The following is an 18,965-nucleotide window of genomic DNA, read 5'->3' as shown; positions in this document are numbered from 1 at the left end:
CTGGTGGGCAATAAACGTTTTATCCTGGTTCCTGAGTGCACGTGGCTCGTCTCTTCCTGGGCACCGAGTATTTATTATAACACCCCTACTAATTTATCATGTTTAATTATTGTCTCTCTCCTCCCACCAGAACATAAGCTCCCCATACCTGAGGATTTTTGTTCATTTGGTTCTTGAGTGTTTCCCAAGTGTCCAGAACAATGCCAGGCACATATATTTCTGCTGAGTTTAACTGGACGGTAACCATTACCTCTCATATAAAGGGTAACAACTATGGCTTTTTCCTTCTAAGACAGCAAAGCCATAAAGCAACAAGAATAAAATATTAATGAATAAATATATAAACTTGTAATGGGAATATCCATTATAAATATAAAGACAAGAGACTGCAGCAATATCAGTATGATAGCAAATAAAATTTAACCTTTAATACATTAAAAAACATTATATAAATCAAACTTCACACAAAATTAAATTGCAACATATAGGAGAGACGTGAAATTATATATCCGAAATGTAATGATTTCTTATAAATCAATAAAAGATTGTGTAAGTAAAACAATGGATGAAAGACATGAAAAATTAAAAAAAATTGATCAAAAATATATAAACCAACCATCAATCTCACTGCAAATTGAAACCATAATGATATGTCACTTTTGTCCATAAAAAAGAAAATTCTATTTTTTTAAAGCTGTACATTTATTTTATTTTATTTTTTTAAAGTAAATTCCAGGGGCACCTGGGTGGCGCAGTCGGTTAAGCATCCGACTTCAGCCAGGTCATGATCTTGCGGGAGTTCGAGCCCCGCGTCAGGCTCTGGGCTGATGGCTCAGAGCCTGGAGCCTGTTTCCGATTCTGTGTCTCCCTCTCTCTCTCTGCCCCTTCTCCGTTCATGCTCTGTCTCTCTCTGTCCCAAAAATAAAAATAAAACGTTGAAAAAAAAAAAATTAAAGTAAATTCCACCCTCAGCATGGGGCTCGAACTCACAACCCCAAGATCATGAGTCATATGCTCTACCAACTGAACCAGCCAGGGACTTGAAGAAAATCCTATTTTAATTAATATCTGAGCCAGTAATTCTACTTCTAGGACCCTATCCCCAATAATTAGAGAGCTGTATAAATACACATGTTCAATGATATTTATTGCAGCAATATTTATGAAAGCAACTTAAAATTCCCACAAAGCAGATAGGCTTAAATAAAGTATGGAATAATCATACCACAGATTATTTTACAGCTGTTCAAAATTATGTTATTGCAGAATAATCAACGATATGGGAAAATGCTTAAGCCATAAAGTTCAAGTTTAAAAAAACCAAAATATTAAAACTGTACATGGAGCAGGATTCCAAAATTTCAAATACAAATACAAATACATATAGATACATATATACATATACCACAAATTGAAAAATAACTAAAAGAAAAATATACAAATGTTAATATTTGTTATTTTTATGCAGTGGGATTATAAAATATTTTATTTTTTCATTTAAAATTTCTGTATTTTCCAATTTTCCCCAAATTATCAGTTATTGCCTTTCACATTTAGAAAAATAATAAATAAATGCTACCACTAATAATATAAAAGTGAGATCAAAGGGGTTCCAAAAGATACAAACATCAACACTTGAGTGTCCTTATTTGTTTTATAAATGGCTAAATCTCCCAGCTAAAAAGTTTTTATTTCCAGTAGAAGCAGTACTTGTGTTTTTTCCTTGACTGGATTTGGATAGAGCATCCACAGCAGCATACTTGATTTGGAAACCTCCCGCTGTCACTGAAGCGTCACTTAGAAACTTCAAGGTCATGACATTTCCTGGTGAGACAGGGGAGTGCAAAAGAACAAAGATGTTACTCTACTTTGATTTGGCTGACAGTCCAAAGACTCATCATTCTTATAGGAGAACATAAAAATTCATGAACCAGACTCCCAGGATTCAGAGCTGGATTCTGAAGACGTGGAATCTGTGCTTCCTTCCATTGTCAAGTACAGCAGAGTGGGAGGCTTCTCTATTTCCTCCTCTGGCCCTTCAATCTGTCCTACGGGAAATCTTGCCTATTCTGTTTTAAAAAGTATTCTTTTTTTTTTTTTTTTAATTTTTTAAAATATTTATTCATTTTTGAGAGAGAGAGAGACAGAGCATGAGCGGGGGAGGGGCAGAGAGAGAGGGAGACATAGAATCCGAAGCAGGCTCCAGGCTCTGAGCTGCCAGCACAGGGCCTGACGCAGGGCTGGAACTCATGGAGTGCGAGATCATGACCTGAGCAGAAGTCGGACAGCTTAACCGACTGAGCCACCCAGGCGCCCCAGAAGTATTCTTTATAGAAGGATCCTCCACTGAATTACAGGAGAGTGGCAGGCAGTTTAAACCAGTGAGGTATGGATGGATTATTTATAAGTGATGTCGGGGCAACAAGCTTTCCATTGTGAGAAACAAAGCCACAACACTAACTCCCTACTTTACACAGAACACCTAAATACATTTTGCCTGCATTAAAGACCAAAATGTGCTAAAAGGGAAAATTTATTATATAAAGTAAAATATAGGTATATTTTTCTTTTCGGGGAGGTAAAGGCCTTCTTCATCCACATCACAAATCCAGAATTCATTCCAAAAAAACCCGCATAAATTTAATTGTTTGCCAAGCACAGCTTTAAGTGTGTTTCATCTATTAATTCATTTATTCCCCACCACATCATGAGGTGGATATTAAAATTTTTATGTTACAGGTGAAATTGAGGCATAGAGAGCTTGAGTTGTCCAAAGCTACAACAAAGCTAATGTGGCACAACCGGGTTTGAGCCCAGGCAGTCTCTGCCCTGGTCAGTTCATGCTCTGATCCACTACACTTTTCTCAGACTTGGAAGAGTTGCCTAAACTAAAAACAAACAAAGAACACATTTTACAGATTACTCAACTAGTTGATATACAAATTGGCAACTGTAGGCCTAGTGCCAGCTTGGCAATGTCTATCAACATTTAAAATGAAATCACTTGTGACCCCAAATTTTCACTTCTAGGAATCTCTTTTAAAAAAAAAAAGCAAAAACAAACAAACAAACAAACAAACAAAAAACCCAGCACCACAAAGTAGAGGTTTAAAAATATCCAGTGAAACGTTAAATAGTGAAAGGAAAACAAACAAACAAAAAAGAAACAACCATCTGTAGGATGTTGAATATTGGTACATGACAAATTATGTATGGCACATCCATACAGTGACATACTAGGCAATTATTAAAATGAATTTGAATGATCTACATATTATATGGTGACTTGGAAATACTTCCATGGTGTGTGTGTATATAATGTTTATTTAATACAGGAAAACACCTGGAAGAATGGCTAATGTCTTTCTTGGGTGGGGACAGATGAGGAGAGTGGGTATACTCTTACTTTATATACCTTTTATTAAAGTGATATAGTTTACGGCTAGTTCTTAGTTCATTCATTTTCTGTTTTTGTTTTTTAATATTAATATTCTGGAGTGAACAAGGATATATTTAAGAAGAAAACCAAGTCAGGGGCACCTGAGTGGTTCAGTCAGTTAAGCCTCTGACTTCGGTTCAGGTCATGATCTTATGGTTTGTGAGTTTGAACCCTGCATTGGGCTCTGTGCTGGACAGCTCAGAACCTAGAGTCTGCTTCACATTTTGTGTCTCCCTCTCTCTCTGCCCCCCCCCCCAAACTCTGTCTCAAAAATAAATGAACATTAAAAAAATTTTTTTCTTTAATACAGAAAACTAGATCAAATGTTAACAGCATTATACTTGACTGATAGGATTATACTTCAAATGTATTTTAAATGTTTTTCTGTTATTTGGTATCAATTTCCTGCTCTTGCTGTTTTGCTAAATCTTTGGCTGTTTTGTTTCACTGTTCTCTTCTGTGCGTTCATTTGTTTCTCTCTGAATCATAAATTGTGTGTTTTCAGTTTCTTGCAGTTATGCTAGAAAAATACTGATTTGTTTACACTTGCAGTAAGTATAGTCTGTTTTAGACAAAACAAGAAAAATGTCAAGTTTCAGGCATTTGACTCTCCCTGTTTAGTTTTTTTTTTTTTTTTCTTTTTTAAGACTAGGATTCTCCTCTCCCAACTACCTCCTACAGCTCATGTCTTCTTTTAACTTTCTGTTAACGTAAAATATGACCTCAAGAATGAGACAAACAAATAGTTTAATAGTTTGCCCTGACCAGGGAAATTGTAACGTAGAGAATGAATGAATAACATTTAAGTATTAATCATTCAAGAATTGAATAAGAAGTTCCATCTTTTGTAATAATGACGCATAAATGAGAATTTCATGCACCTCAAGGCTAGGGTGTGGGAGTAATTGAGCTAGTGGTGTCTGAGCTTAAGGACTACTTAGAAATTGTAATTCAGTGTATTTTGTTGTTTTTAGTTGCAGAAACATTGTGATAATTTTATAACTTGGAGGAAAAATAGAACAAGTAAGAATGCCAACTACTAGTGCTGGGGATGGAAATAAGAAGAAAAAAATAAAAATATCTAAGAAACTAAAGGTTTTCAGCCAGAAAATAGCAGTTTGGGTCAATGGCAGTGGAATTGCTTATTGAACTAAATATATATGACTATACTTGAGGTATATTGCTTGGAACAAAGTCACAAATAATTTGCAGGAGTTAAAAAGATTTGGAACACATTGCCTACCATAGCTCGCCTTTTGACATTTACTTTGCATAATTAGCATATTAAAAGCTCTCTGACATCTTCCATTAAAGAGATTTGTTTAACATTGGTTTAACCCAATGTTTCCCAAATTTACTTGACCTTAGAGTTCTTTTCTCATGCAACACCTATTAAAAATATCTCCTAGAACTGTGTTCTTTACAACACTGTGGGGAATGCTGTACTAAGATAAAAATGCAGTTAGTATGACACAAAATTTTTTTCAGTGACAGAAGGTGTTTTTTTTTTTTGACAGAAGGTATTTTTAACAGCTTTAATGCTTTTGAGAATACTTTTCAATCCTTTATTGATGAAACATTTTGGTGTATTACCTCATTTTATGGAAATCATAACCTACAGCAGTTTTCAGGGATTTGCAGATTCAAGACTATCTCAGACTGCATTCCTCCACATAACGAGTCTACACATTTTTAGTGTAAGGTGGCATAAGGCTTTAAGAAGAGACAAACTCTGCATTTTACAAGCTAGCAGGCTACATCTGTCCCAATTGTTCTCTCAACTTTACAAAGAAAATAGTAGTAACTACTGAGTTCTTAATTTTCTGTGACACTATGGGAAAACAAACCATAGTCTTACACCTCGATTTAGAGCCATTACCTGTACTAATGATGTCTTCTGGAAGCTCATCTCCACAGTATCTGAAAAGGAATTAAAAAAAAAGAGAAGTCACACGAATGAATATTACACAGCTATTGCAAGTGGCTCTGACCCATAATTAGAGTGCTTTATTTTTCCTAAGTAATGGCTCACTTTCCTATTATTTTATATATTTTTTTATTGTTTTGGGGTTGTTTTTTTAACTTGAAATTGTAAGAGAGAAGAGTTAAAAAAAAGTTTGCTGTTTGAAATAACCTCACAGGGTTGAGATTCTTTTTTTTAATTTTTAAAAAAAATTTTTTTTAACATTTATTTATTTTTGAGACAGAGACAGAGCATGAATGGGGGAGGGGCAGAGAGAGAGGGAGGCACAGAACCAGAAGTAGGCTCCAGGCTCTGAGCCATCAGCCCAGAGCCCGACGGGGGGCTCGAACTCACGGACCGCGAGATCGCGACCTGAGCTGAAGTCAGACACTTAACCGACTGAGCCACCCAGGCACCCCTGTTGAGATTCTTAAAAAAAGAACATGTGGCATTTCTACTCTGTGTACTTGCAGAGTTATTTGTGTAGTAGACAACTTGAATGTATTTGGAAAAATTTTTAATTTGTTTCAGATTAATCCCGTAAAGCTTTCTTCACAGTTAAAGAGGAATAGATATATGGCTGATTGTATTAATATTCTGAATTCTAGTGTAGACTGATTTAAATGCGGAAAATTATGTTGGACCTTGTAAGAGGGATTGATTTTTATCTGAATCATGACTTGAAAGGAATTCCCTTGCACATTATATAAAAGGGATGGATTTATCACATAATATAAATACGATAAATGACAAATTAGTCTATTGAAAACCTTTTAAAAAATAGTATGTGATTGTATCTAGGGCTGTAACTGATTTCTGAAACTAGGTTTAGAATAAAAATATCATCTTGATTCTCAAGGTAGGAAGTCCATTCTTTCAATAAATACTTAGCTCTTAATTTCCCCAACCCTGCTTCATATCTTCTTCAACCTATTTTTTAAAAACTATTTGTATTTTTTCTATCGCAGTGGTCTGTCAGCCAAAGAGCAAAACAAAACAAAACAAAAACAATTTCCCTCCAAAAATTGTTGTTCATTTCTGCAAGAAATGCTTGGTTTTTCTTTGTATTTCAGTTACATTTCACATCACAGCAAACTACTGAGTCTGTCATTTTTAATTGTCCTCACTACCATTTTCTTTCATTAAATTACTGTCATGGATAATAGAAAATTGATCACTGATAGTCTATTGATAATGGATAGTCCAAGATATGCATTATGAAGTGGGGGCTATATAAATAAAAGATATAATTATATACTTTTTGATTTGTAATATTTTGTGAGACATTCAAAGTTTAAACTATATTGATGATTTAGGATGGGAACACAGAAATATTGTGTCCCAGCAAATATTGTCTCCCTTGAAAAATCACGGGAGAAATACTGAGGAAAGTAGTACATGTTTCTTATGGCAAAGAAAGCTATTTTAAAGTATATTTCCATTGTACTTCTAAGTAAATTGTACGAGATTAGGGGCTGTACTTCGCCTATTCTTACATTCATAATGCTTAACACAATGCTTGTACACAGAAGAAAGACAATAATTACTGAATTTATCATTATTTTTAGGAGGTTGATAGAAATTAGAATACTTGAAACTTTCTCAGTTCGCATGTGTCTTCTTCCTTCTGTTGTTAATTAAATCTTGAGGTCTTTAGATAGACTGTTTAATTCTTACTGCTGATTACTTAGCAGTAATCAAAAGACAGCTATCACTATTTCAAAAATATGAACATGTAGCAGCTGACTGGCTTAACGTGCTAAGAAAAATCTTTGCTAAAAAAAGATATGGTGTTGAGGTGCCTGGGTGGCTCAGTTAGTTGAGCGTCTGACTCTGTATTTCTGCTCGGGTCATGGTCTCACAGCTCATGAGTCGAGCCCCTCATCTGGTTCTGCGGAACCTGCTTGGGATTCTCTCGCTCACTCTCACTCTCTGTCTCTGCCCCTCCCACTGCTCTTGCAAGCCCACATGTGTGTTCCCTCTCTTTCGCTGTCTCTCTCTCAAATATATAAACTTAAAAAAATAAAGCACAATTTTTAAAGGCTATGGTGTTGCAGGGGAGAAAAAATACTGGAAAATCAATAACTATGGGGACAGGTAAAGAAAATTAAAGAACCATCAAACAAAATATTGGATGTATTTTTAACTTTTTATATGGGGAAACACATACCTTCCCACAAAGCCGTGGACATCATCGTAACTGTCATATATTTCAACATAGTCAGCCAAGCAAGCTGGGTCATCTTCAAGGTCAAAGTCCAAAAAGCTCAGGTGAATACGCTGACCATACTTGAGTCTAATGTGCCAGTAGCAGATCTGGTTATCATCATACTCATTTGGGAAGCCTGGAGATTTAAAAATTCGCTTTGGATCTGTAAAGACACCACCACACTCTTTTGCTGAAGTGGATAAAAAAAAAAAAAAAGAAAGAAAGAAAGCATTAGAAAAAATATTATCCCTATTTTAAACAGATATGCACTTCTTAGTGCCTATTTATTGCTTTTAATGAAATATTAAATACATATACTTGTAGTTAGAGAATAAATGAATTTTTTCATTATTCATCGCTAAATTTTCTCAAATGAATATAGACTGAATTTTTTTAAAAAAGTAAAACAGCAAGAAAAAACAGCAATTTAGTTGTGCTCTTGTTTACTTTTTTTCCTTTTTATCTTTTGAGCTTAGAATGTGCAGGTCTCATGTGTATATATTTTGATGAATACATATACCAATTTTACCAACAGCCCAATCAAGATGGCTGGGATTTTGTCCCATAGTGTCAACACTGTGTCTTCAAGACTCTTGAACATTTAGAATAATGAGTCCAATAAATTCTGTTTGGAAAATCATTATAGAATTTCAGGATCACAAGGGACCTTGGAGGTCACTGTAATTCAGTTAAAAAGAATAATTTACAATAATTCTATACTCCTTTTACTGGCTTTAAACTAACACCTTGATCCTAATATTTGAGGATTTGATGGAGATATTAATGTTTGTTTTTTTCAAGTAATTTATCATTTTCTGGATTACTGTCATCCTTATAACCTGTATGAGAACAAACAGACCAGCAACCTCTGCCAGTGATTTTACAGTGTGACCTTGAGGGAAAGGTATGGAAAGGCCCTGGTTAATTTTAATTTCAGATCAAATAAGTGTCTTGTGTCCTGAAAAAAAGTACAGTCTGGAAACTCAAAAATGTTTCCAGTGGTGGTGGTGGTGGTGACTGTGAGGAGCGTTTGAAGATATCTTTCATTATATCAGTTAGAGACTTTTTCCAAGAATGTTATCCTTTAAAACAACTATTTAAAAAAAAAAAATGGGTTAGAATCCTGAATACCATAGAAGGTAAGGAAGCTTATCTCCCCAAGGACCCAACAGAATCTTAGAAAGACAGGGGAATGACAAAAGAAAGAAGGTCAGGGATCCAGTCTGAGCTCTGTGACCACTGGATACTTCAGTTTCTTCATTGGTAAAGTAAATATAATCATGTCTCTCCTATTACCTATTTCACAGGATTATTCTTAGGATAGTAACATGGAAGGTAACTTAAGGGTGTTACATAAAATGTAAGCTGTTCTTATTGTAATATTAAATATTATATAATACATAGCTCATATGTGTACATAAGCATGTACAGTGCCAGCTTTTGGAGTGACTTGCCCTGTCCCCTACCATCCTATCTTTATTGTCCCTACCATTAGATTAGGAAACAATTCAAACATTGAACAATTTGTCTATTCAGCCTATCTATCAGCTCTACATTTTATTGATTAATTGATAATCATTGCTTTATTTTTATGATATGGTTATGATTTTTTCCTTCCAATTATTTTTCAGTGAACTGTTCTTCCCTCAGTGCTAGTTCAGGCGGTCCCCAGTCCCCTTCAGGCTCACCACATCCTAAAAACTCAGCCTGTCACCGAGTCCAAAAGTAAGCTGAGAATTGAGTAAGAACAAGTGTCTCAGGATTCTGTACAAATATTCCCAGAGTAAAAAGGATTCAGCCTCTATGAGAAACAAAAGCAATTTATAAAAATTTGTAAGTTAAGGTGGCGTTTGTATAAAAGGGCAAGGAAATACTGTAAGAAACTTCCAATTGGCACTTCTTTGTCTCCCCTAGATCTTGACACATGGAAATGATTGAATAGATGCTCAGAGATCCTAAAGTTTATCAAGCAAAGAAAGAATCAGGGAATATACTTGGAAATAAAAGTTACTCTTAAGAGTAAACAGAAAGTTGCTTGTATGAATATATTGAAGAAAAAGAGAGGAAAAGGGAAGGAAAAGAAGGTATATGGACTATTAATAATGTCTGAATATAGAACTAAATATAAAATAGATTTAATGTATGTCAAAGTGATTTGAAAATTGTAGTCCTACATAAATGCACTGTGTTTATTCATATTTTGTCGAGTGGAAATAGATGGCTCTAGGCAAAATTCTTTTCTACTTAGAATACACATTATTTTAAGATAAAGATTAGTTACAAACATGAGAAACTATTTTCCAATGGTTAATATTATTATATAATAGATTCTATAATAATATGCTAGAACTTCACTATAACTTATTATAACTTTACTATAGGGACTTTCTTATAAGGTAGATCCAAATAAGGCAACACCTGAGGGTGTTTGTGACCCTAAATGTGAGACAGATGGTAACACATTATAATTCTTCATAGTATCGTCCTGGGGAAAATATATCCAAAAAGAACAATCTATTTTTTTCTCCAAGAACATGAATAAAGAATAGCTCTTTAGAGTAATTATGTTGAATTAATTTTCTTTTTAAAAATTTCCTAGCTACAGTTAACCATGGGAAAAATATGAATAAAAATATACTGTATAATAATAACTAATATATCCAGTATATAATTGTGAAAACAAATCACAGAATAAGAGTTGCTTAGTTTGGTAGTTTAAGAATTTATGCACAAAAAGAAATTAGGGGAAGGGGTGCCTGGGTGGCTCAGTCAGTTACGCATCAGACTTCAGCTCCGGTCATGATCTCACGGTTTGTGAGTTTGAGCCCCACGTCAGGCTCTGTGCTGACAGCTCGGAGCCTGGAGCCTGCTTCAGATTCTGTGTCTCCCTCTCTCTGCCCCTTCCCTGATTGTGCTGTCTCTCTGTCTCTCTCTCTCTCTCTCTCTCTCTCTCTCTCTCTCTCTTTCTCTCTCAAAAATTGATAGGGGCGCCTGGGTGGCGCAGTCGGTTAAGCGTCCAACTTCAGCCGGGTCACGATCTCGCGGTCCGGGAGTTCGAGCCCCGCATCAGGCTCTGGGCTGATGGCTGGGAGCCTGGAGCCTGTTTCCGATTCTGTGTCTCCCTCTCTCTCTGCCCCTCCCCTGTTCATGCTCTGTCTCTCTCTGTCCCAAAAATAAATAAACGTTGAAAAAAAAATTGATAAGGATTTAAAAAAATTTTAAAAAAAGAAATTAGGGAAAGTTTATTTTGTCTCTTTTTTCCCCATTCTATCAAAGAGGTAATTTTGAACAGTTAACATTTGTAGCATCACTTTGTTGTGTTAGCTAATTAACCGTGACAAGTTTATAACCTGCTTCTCTCCCGTTCCCCAACCCCCCCCCCCCCCCCCACGGCTTTGTGATTGGGAATAGAAAAAGATGTAGCATAGAAAAGGCCTGAATCCGTGATACAAGCTACCTGTTAATTATTAGATATCTGAATTGGCGTAAGTTATTAGACTTTGAATTTCCTAATTTCTAAAATGGGTATAACAGTAGCTTCTTGCAGAATTGTTGCATTATGTGACAGTGTAGATGAGGAAGGAGCCTGAGTCAGTATCTGGCATGGCATATCATTCTGTGAATTGTTGTTATTATTATTTTTTTCAATGTTTATTTTTGAGAAAGAGAGAGTGCAAGTGGGGGAGGAGCAGAGAGAGGGGAGACAGAGGATCCAAAGCAGACTCTGCATTGACAGCAGACAACCCAATGTGGATCATGACCTGAGCCGAAGTCAAACGCATAGCCGACTGAGCCACCCAGATGCCCCTGAATGGTTGTTATTATTAACAATTATCATCTCTAGGTTGATTTATCTCTGGGAGAAGGAGCCATTTTTTTTTTTTAACATCTCTGTTGTTGTTAACGCGTCAACTGTTTTTGTGAAGTATAAAATTATTATTTTTAACAAACCATGTGGGTTGTAGCAATAGGCATCCCATCTTTCACTCCTATTAAGACGGACTCCATAATCGATAATGCCAGTTTTTCCAAATCCACAGTTGGGCCCGGGTTTCACAATGGGATATCCAACTCTGCCCTTGGCCATCCACCCAGCAGCACAGACATGAAATCCTGCAAGAGAAGGAAAAGGTTATAGGCCTAAAGGGTAAAGTTCCTCAGCTGACTGAAGGTCAGCTTAATAAAAATAGCCACTTCTCAACTGCCCAAATCCAGTTATGGAAAAGGAGAAAAATTGTTTCCTTCCTTCCTTTTTCTTTTTCTTTCTTTTCTTTTCTTTTCGTTTCTTTTCTTTCTTAACTGTTTTCTTAAAAAATAAAATAAAGTTTGAATACATATAAAATATAACATCTGACATGTACTAGAAAATGACATCTTATTTGAAAACAAAGAGGCAGGGGCACCTGGGTGGCTCAGTCGTAAGCATCCGACTCTTGGTCATGATCTCACGGTTTGTGAGTTTGAGCCCCACATTGGGCTTCATGCTGACTGCACAGAGCCTGCTTGGGATTCCCTCTCCCTCTCTTTCTGTCCCTTCCCTGCTTGCTCTTTGTCTCTCTCTCAAAATAAACAAGCTTAAAAAAAATTTTTTTTTTAAAGAAAAAAGAGGCAGATGGACTGGAAATCATAATACCATGGATATGAAAACAATCCATGTTCAGAGCTGGCTTCTTTTCACGAAGGACCTATCTAGGGGCATGAAGTAATTTCTGAAATTACCCATCAATCCTAGAAAAGAATTTTTTTTCAAATGATAATTAATTTCTATTTCAGGATCAATTAACATTTGCTAATATTTTTACAAATTTGAATAGGGATAAAAATGCTCATAAATTCCGAACAAAGCCGCAGCCCTGTTTTCGTTGCCCAGCTTTGGAGGCTGTTTAAATATTTGCCACTGCCAGCCAAGAGCAGTTTTATTAGAAGACCAGGGCAATTAGTAAAGGCCCTGGCCTCTGTATCCATCTTTCAGTTACTGCTTCACACATAGCCTTATGGGTCTAGACTGAACAATCTGGTGGCGAGACTTTGGGGACTTGAGACAACACCTTTATTTTTATCCTGAGTAATATGTAATAATAACGTAAGCTTTGCCAGGTATTTTTCTTCCAGCAAAGGAGTTTCTTCAACGGAGAAGTAAGCTCTGAATGGGGGTGGCCTTCTGGATTTTCCTATAAGTCCAGGAGAAATTATCAAGGTGCATTTTTTTTTTTTTAAGAAGCAACTAGCATTAGTCACTGGGTTTACACCAGGTTTCCTGACATCATCTTCTCAGTTTCTTTTTCCTGTTATATTATAACCTCTTTATCTTCCTTTTGATCCTAAAGTACAAATGTATTCTCCCACTTAACTTTAAAAATTTTGAAAAAAAAAAAAGCCACCAAATTCAATATTTCTTCTACCAAGCAAATTTCTTTGTAAAACTCAACACAGTAACATTAAATAGCTGAGGAACCCGTACTTGGACTTTAAGAAAAGATAGTATTAAAAATAAATAGAAGTGGCATTAAAATTAATGAGGAATAGAAATGATGTTGACATAATGATATGTTTGTTTTCCTTTGACTTTTATTATATTAGCTCATAATGGCTTGTGACCCCCAAATAAGCTGCTAGTACTAAGAACTTTTCAGTGGCTCTAGGGAGAGAAGGTGGGAGAAGCCAGAGAGCAGAGATGTCACAGGGGCTTAGAGAAAGTATTGGAAGTACTGGTGAGAGAAATCTTATGAAGGGATTCCAGAAAAGTGGGATGCCCCCCCTCCCCCCAAAGGTGAAAAAGAAGAAAAATCATTGTCAAATCAGTTACCAATTTTTCTGGCTGCCTCTAGTTGCTTGTAGGTGGCGAGACGGCCACCTTCATATTCACACACTGCCTTGGCTTCTGCGTAGGTGAGCTTGTATTTGCCAGACCTCGCTTCTCTGTGGTACACACCTGCTGCTTGTTCTGTGAATTCACAAAAGGCCATGAATACGCTATGATCCATTCTTGCGGAACAAAGGAAATTTTGTGGTCTCATCTAGAAGATTACATCAGCTATTGTTCCTGCCAAAGAGTTTCCTGGGTCAGTGGCCTTGGGTGGCTAAGTTTTCATTGTTAGAAAGCTTTGGGGAAAAAAGAAAATTTGAGGGGAATTTTAGGGAAATTCGAGGACAGAGACAGAACCTTGAGGCTAAATTATGTTTCTGAACTGATAGCCTGAAAGAAAGCTGTAATACAACATTGTATTTCCATACTAGCAAAAGGTGACAAAGTTTTGACTTTTTCGGGCTTTGTTTTAAATCAAATAAAAAATCAGGGGCGCCTGGGTGGCTCAGTCGGTTGAGCGGCCGACTTCAGCTCAGGTCATGATCTCGTGGTCCGTGGGTTCCAGCCCTGCGTCGGTCTCTGTGCTGACCGCTCAGAGCCTGGAGCCTATTTCAGATTCTGTGTCTCCCTCTCTCTGACCCTCCCCTGTTCATGTTCTGTCTCTCCCTGTCTCAAAAATAAATAAAACGTTAAAAAAATTAAATCAAATAAAAAATCAGAAAGGTAAACCATAAGGGGGAAAGGAGGTAAAAGCAAAAAAAAAAAAAAAAAAGGAAAGAAAGAAAGAAAAGAAAATTGATCCATTATGTAGGTTCACAATGATGGAGGAGAATAATCCAAAATATCTATGTGAGGGAAATGACTAATGCAATATAATTGAGACTTTAGTAAACAAATCAAAAACTGAGGAAAGGTTTGAAGGAATCCAAAGCAAATAAATATTGCATTAAGGAAAAAAAATATTCAAACACAGCAGAGAAAAAACTGGGTACACCAAACAACCAGTTGGTACATTCTTTTATCTGGTTTGTCTTTTTTAGTTCACATGTTGTTCCCAACATATTTTAGGGAGTAAGTCATAAATGAATTGTCTTCCAGTAGATCACTGTTTAAATTGTTTTGAGTTTGGAGTGCATTTTGCCATAGAAACAATGTGAAAATATTTCCAGGACAATAGTCATAACATTATCTCTAGTAGTTCTGTGTAGACTATCAGATTATGGTTAAGTCTTTGTACCCTGACCTGTACAATCAGCCACCATTAAGATCATTTCCAATGGGGACACTGTGTGGCTCAATCCGTTAAGCATCCGATTCTTGATTTAGGCTCAGGTCATGATCTCACCGTTTGTGAGACTGAGCCCAGCACCAGGCTCTGCACTGACAGTGGGAGCCTGTTTGGGATTCTCTCTCTCCCTCTCTCTCTCTGCCCCTCCCCCATGCATGCTTTCTCCCTCTCTCAAAAATAAATAAATACACTTTAAAAAACAAAGGATCATTTCTAATGAAAACACATGTTCCTCAGCGTGCAGCAAGACTCAAATCCAGTAGTGTTAGAAATGTCATTGATTACTCTCTTCCCCAAGCTGAAGCTGACACTCCCATACTTTAATAGGAATAGCGGCTTGGCACTTGCCCTCTTTCCCCTGGACTGCAGGGGAATCCTGCTCTTACATATTATGTGGTAAAGTCCCATCACTTAGTCAATTCGATGCTCTTAGGGTAGTGAACACAAGAAATATCAAAGTTATCTTCCTGTTTGAAAGCCACCTGCTGCCCAAGTGTCTGTCCTTCATATGGTAAAGCCTCATAAACTAAACTTTCTCTAGTTTCCAGTTTGGTCATTTTAAGAATATACTGTGAATTTTGCTAAATGGATCAAGTCCTGTTCCCAAGCAACTTGGACACTAGTGGGCAATGGAAGCACCTTTATTTTGAGGTACAAAAGTACTAGGGCTTTTAGTAGAGAAGGGGGACATTTTGAACTTACTTTTGTATCCTAACAGAGATTATCAAAAATGTCAAAATTGTATCTATTCCCTGAGAATATAGACTATGAGATCTTTATTAGTATGAATTATTTTAATGCCTGCAAATGTTTCTCAAACTAAGATTTCCTTGGTATTTTACTCCCTAATCAAAAGATGATGTGTGTAGGAAAAAAAGTTAATGGACAGAGGTGTTTGAAAAATAATTTTAAGTTTTCCTCCCAGTAATATTTCCTAAATTTTTGGGACTGGAACTCATCTAATAATAAGATAGTAACTTGAATATGCTATCATTTTCAATTCATTAAATAATATTAATATCATACATGTTTCCTGAAAGAGAAACAAACTTCTGTTATTTTGCCTTATGAACAGGTTGAGAACTCTTGTTGTGATATTTGACAATTTTAAGCAGACATTTATTGGAAAGTATTCCTCAATTCAGCATTTTAAACTACTAAGAGGGTCCTTTGTACAATGCGTCCTAATTTTATTATTTTTATTTATTTTAATATATGTTTATTCATTTTTGAGAGAGAGAATGTGGGCGCACTAGCAGGGGAGGGGCACAAAGAGAGGGGGACAGAGGACCTGAAGAAGGCTCTATGTTGAGGGCAGTGAGCCTAATGACAAGGGGCTCGAAATCACAAACCATGAGATCATGACTTGAGCTAAATCAGATGCTCAACCAACTGAGCCACCCAGGCATCCCGAGTCCTAATTTTAACAGTTTTACTTTTCAGAAGAAATAATAATTTATTAATTTTTATCATCCATAGTCTTTCATTTAAACTGTATATCTATTTAACCAATACATTTTTTTTGTTTGGTTACAAAGGGGCGACAGTAGCATGTTGGCTCTGGTTTCTCCTGTTGGTTCTTCAGTGGACACATGGTGTATTACTGCCCAAGCCTCAGTTTCCCCATCTATCAAATGGGAATAATGATAGCTATTTTTGGAATAAACAGACCATTAAAACCCACAAACATAACCTCTGGATCCTAGTAGGAGTTCATGATAATGTTACCTGTCCTTCTTCTTTTTCGCATTCAATACAGTGGCTGAAAAGCATTGCTTATTTGTGCAATTTTGATTTTCATAATCTATGTAAACTAGGTGATGTGTCTTATCCTTACTATTAAAAATTACTATTTAAGGCATATTAATTACTATTTAAGGAACTGGAAGGTATCAGAGTTACAAATGAATCTTAGGGATCCCCTACTTTGATCTTCTCGTGTTACTAGCGTGGAACTGAGACCAAGAGTTTAAAATGCCTTGTTCGTGTTAGTTGCTAGCAGATTCCTGCCTTCCTACCCAACTCTCTTCCCTCTCTAAATAGTTTCTAATACCATATTGACCTAACCAACTGTAAACAATTTGTGTTAGGCTGACTGGTCAATAATTTGTCCCAGATTGAAGCAATTTGCAATTACCCCGAGCCTCAGATTTGCAGCATACTATTAACATTTGGGTGTGCTCCTCTCTACCTCTAGGACAGAACTTCTATTGTCTAGGTTCACATTTTTGTAATATACAGCATCACTTAAAAAAACAACAGCTCCAAATTACTGGATCATTAGAGAATTTGACAGCATTTCAAGATTTTTGCATATGGATTTAATTCTTACTAGCTTTATGGCAGTTTTTTCCATTTCTAACAAAGGTGTGTATATTTCCTAAGTTTGATGATGTGCAAGGAAAATAAACAAAGAGACTTGTTCACTCCTCGAGAAAGTCCCAAACACCATCTTGGCCAAATGGATTGCACTGTTCAGCATTAAACTAGTTCACTGGCTCAAGCTGAAGAAAGAAGGGGCAAGGCTGTGCATTGCAAATTGAGCTTTTTAATGAAATCCGCATGGCTACAGTTATTACCAAAGAGAAACATGCTGAAAGGGAAAATATTCCATGTCCATGTGCTGCTTAGCAAGCCAAAAGACAAGATCTAGGTTAATTTGCTTTCTCTTTATCTCTCTATTTTATACAAGAATTTGTCAATTTTCTTCTCAAGTAATTCAGAATTTTTTCACTATGAAATACAGTAATGAACATAAAGCCATATTAATTTGTGTCACGAGAAAGCATTGTTTAGAGTACTATACAGGGTATTTTGAGTTTTCTCTATCTGGCCTTTTTTTTGCACAGTTAGGCCCATACCTTTCCTTACATTTAACAAAACAAAACAACAAAAGAAACTTTCCTTGTCTGACAAAAGGGGTAGAAAAGTATTTATATGGATAGTTCAAACAAAAGAAATCAGAGTGGTGAGACTACATTCAGAAATACAAGCTTTTTCTTTTTTTTTTTTTTTATTGCAAGCTGGCTTTGCCTCCAACTAGTCAACAAAAGTTTGGAAATAGCAAGATATACCTTACAGGTCAGAGTACCTGGGCAAAAGCTTATAAAATTATTGTATATTCCAGTTTACCTGTTATGTTTCTGTTTTGATTACCTGTTGTGAAATCTGAATGCAAATGCATCGAAAAAAAAAACATGGTGTTTTTATTTTGCTAAACTTTCCCTACTATTACCGTCACATCTGCTTTGAAAATGTTAAAATATATTTTCATATGGAATATAAATATTACCCTCTATTTTTCTACTGAATAGCTCACTTTGTAAAAAGAAAACTATTTTTAATTTAGAAGACAAGAACACTTTTTTTTTAAAAAGAGGCATATGCATTCCAATAGCTGTTTTTCCTCAGCATTTTCTTTGAAAACATCAGCCTTGAACAGAACAAAAAAATTTACTGCTTTGATTCACTTCTGCATGAATTCAAAGTAACATCCCCAATAAGAAGCTCATGAGTGAAGTTTCTTACCAAGCCATATGGAGTTATGAAAAATTCCGTTCTTGAATCCCCATCCGTGAGCCTCTTCCCACAGCAAGACAAATAAGTAAATTAAGATGATCATATCTCAGTTGTAGAGAAGTTATAGCCTGTTTGGGGCTGCTCAGGATGAGTTCTCAGAGCAGAGGCTGAAATGTGACTGAAACATCTGGTTTCCACATCTTTTAAATGGTTTTTTTCAGCTGTGAGGTCAGCAAGTACTCTCCAATGGCGTTTTTTGCTGTAGAGTTACACAATTAACTCAGTGTCTGGAGCAAATCCTCTGACTCATTTGCATTGGCAACCAAAACTAAGGATATAGAATGATGATCTACATTTTAAAATTCATTTACTCAGAAAGCGGTTCATTTTTTCTGCCTGTCACAGATGCTTTTCTATTAGGAAGTTTGTGTAACTTGTTGCAGATTCAGCAGTGATGAAAACAAAACCAAAAAACTCCAGTAGGAATTTTAAGAGAAACCTTGAATGTCTTAATTGCAATAAGTCAATTATGGAGTGTGGGGTTTGGGCTTAAACACTAACCTTGAACTTGACGATAGTAAGTTTACTCTAATCTTCTCTAAACATTGCCAAGCTTGTATAGAAAATTTAAAACAAAGGTGGGCATAGTTTGGTGAACCCTAAACTATCTCCAGTGATGTAGGATTTCTTTACCCTTTGTGTTTGGCTTGGGGTGGATCTGTTACCGTCCCTGGCTTATTG

General features: G+C 36.1%; 1 protein-coding gene across 1 annotated transcript; it reads right to left on the bottom strand.

Moving 5' to 3' along the window:
• Positions 1–1,126: 1,126 nt before the first annotated feature.
• On the bottom strand, positions 1,127–18,409 carry TNFAIP6 (TNF alpha induced protein 6). Its single transcript, XM_003990758.5, has 6 exons — positions 18,234–18,409; positions 13,418–13,555; positions 11,563–11,724; positions 7,573–7,801; positions 5,319–5,359; positions 1,127–1,824 (listed from the first exon to the last, which is right to left on the bottom strand). Exons 1-6 carry the CDS (start codon positions 18,325–18,327, stop codon positions 1,655–1,657), a joined length of 834 nt encoding a protein of 277 aa, XP_003990807.1. The 5' UTR covers positions 18,328–18,409; the 3' UTR covers positions 1,127–1,654.
• Positions 18,410–18,965: the final 556 nt, after the last annotated feature.

Source organism: Felis catus, chromosome C1, assembly GCF_018350175.1.
Source record: "Felis catus isolate Fca126 chromosome C1, F.catus_Fca126_mat1.0, whole genome shotgun sequence".
Lineage (NCBI taxonomy): Eukaryota > Metazoa > Chordata > Mammalia > Carnivora > Felidae > Felis > Felis catus.
This window is presented reverse-complemented; position numbering and strand designations above follow the sequence as displayed.

Coding starts and splice junctions, on each gene's coding strand:
- TNFAIP6 (XM_003990758.5), bottom strand. CDS start 18,327: ATGATCATCTTAATTTACTTATTTGTCTTGCTGTGGGAAGAGGCTCAC. Junction 5,360..7,572: donor GTCCACGGCTTTGTGGGAAG/GTATGTGTTTCC, acceptor ATTCCTTTTCAG/ATACTGTGGAGATGAGCTTC. Junction 1,825..5,318: donor AGAAGACATCATTAGTACAG/GTAATGGCTCTA, acceptor CTGTCTCACCAG/GAAATGTCATGACCTTGAAG.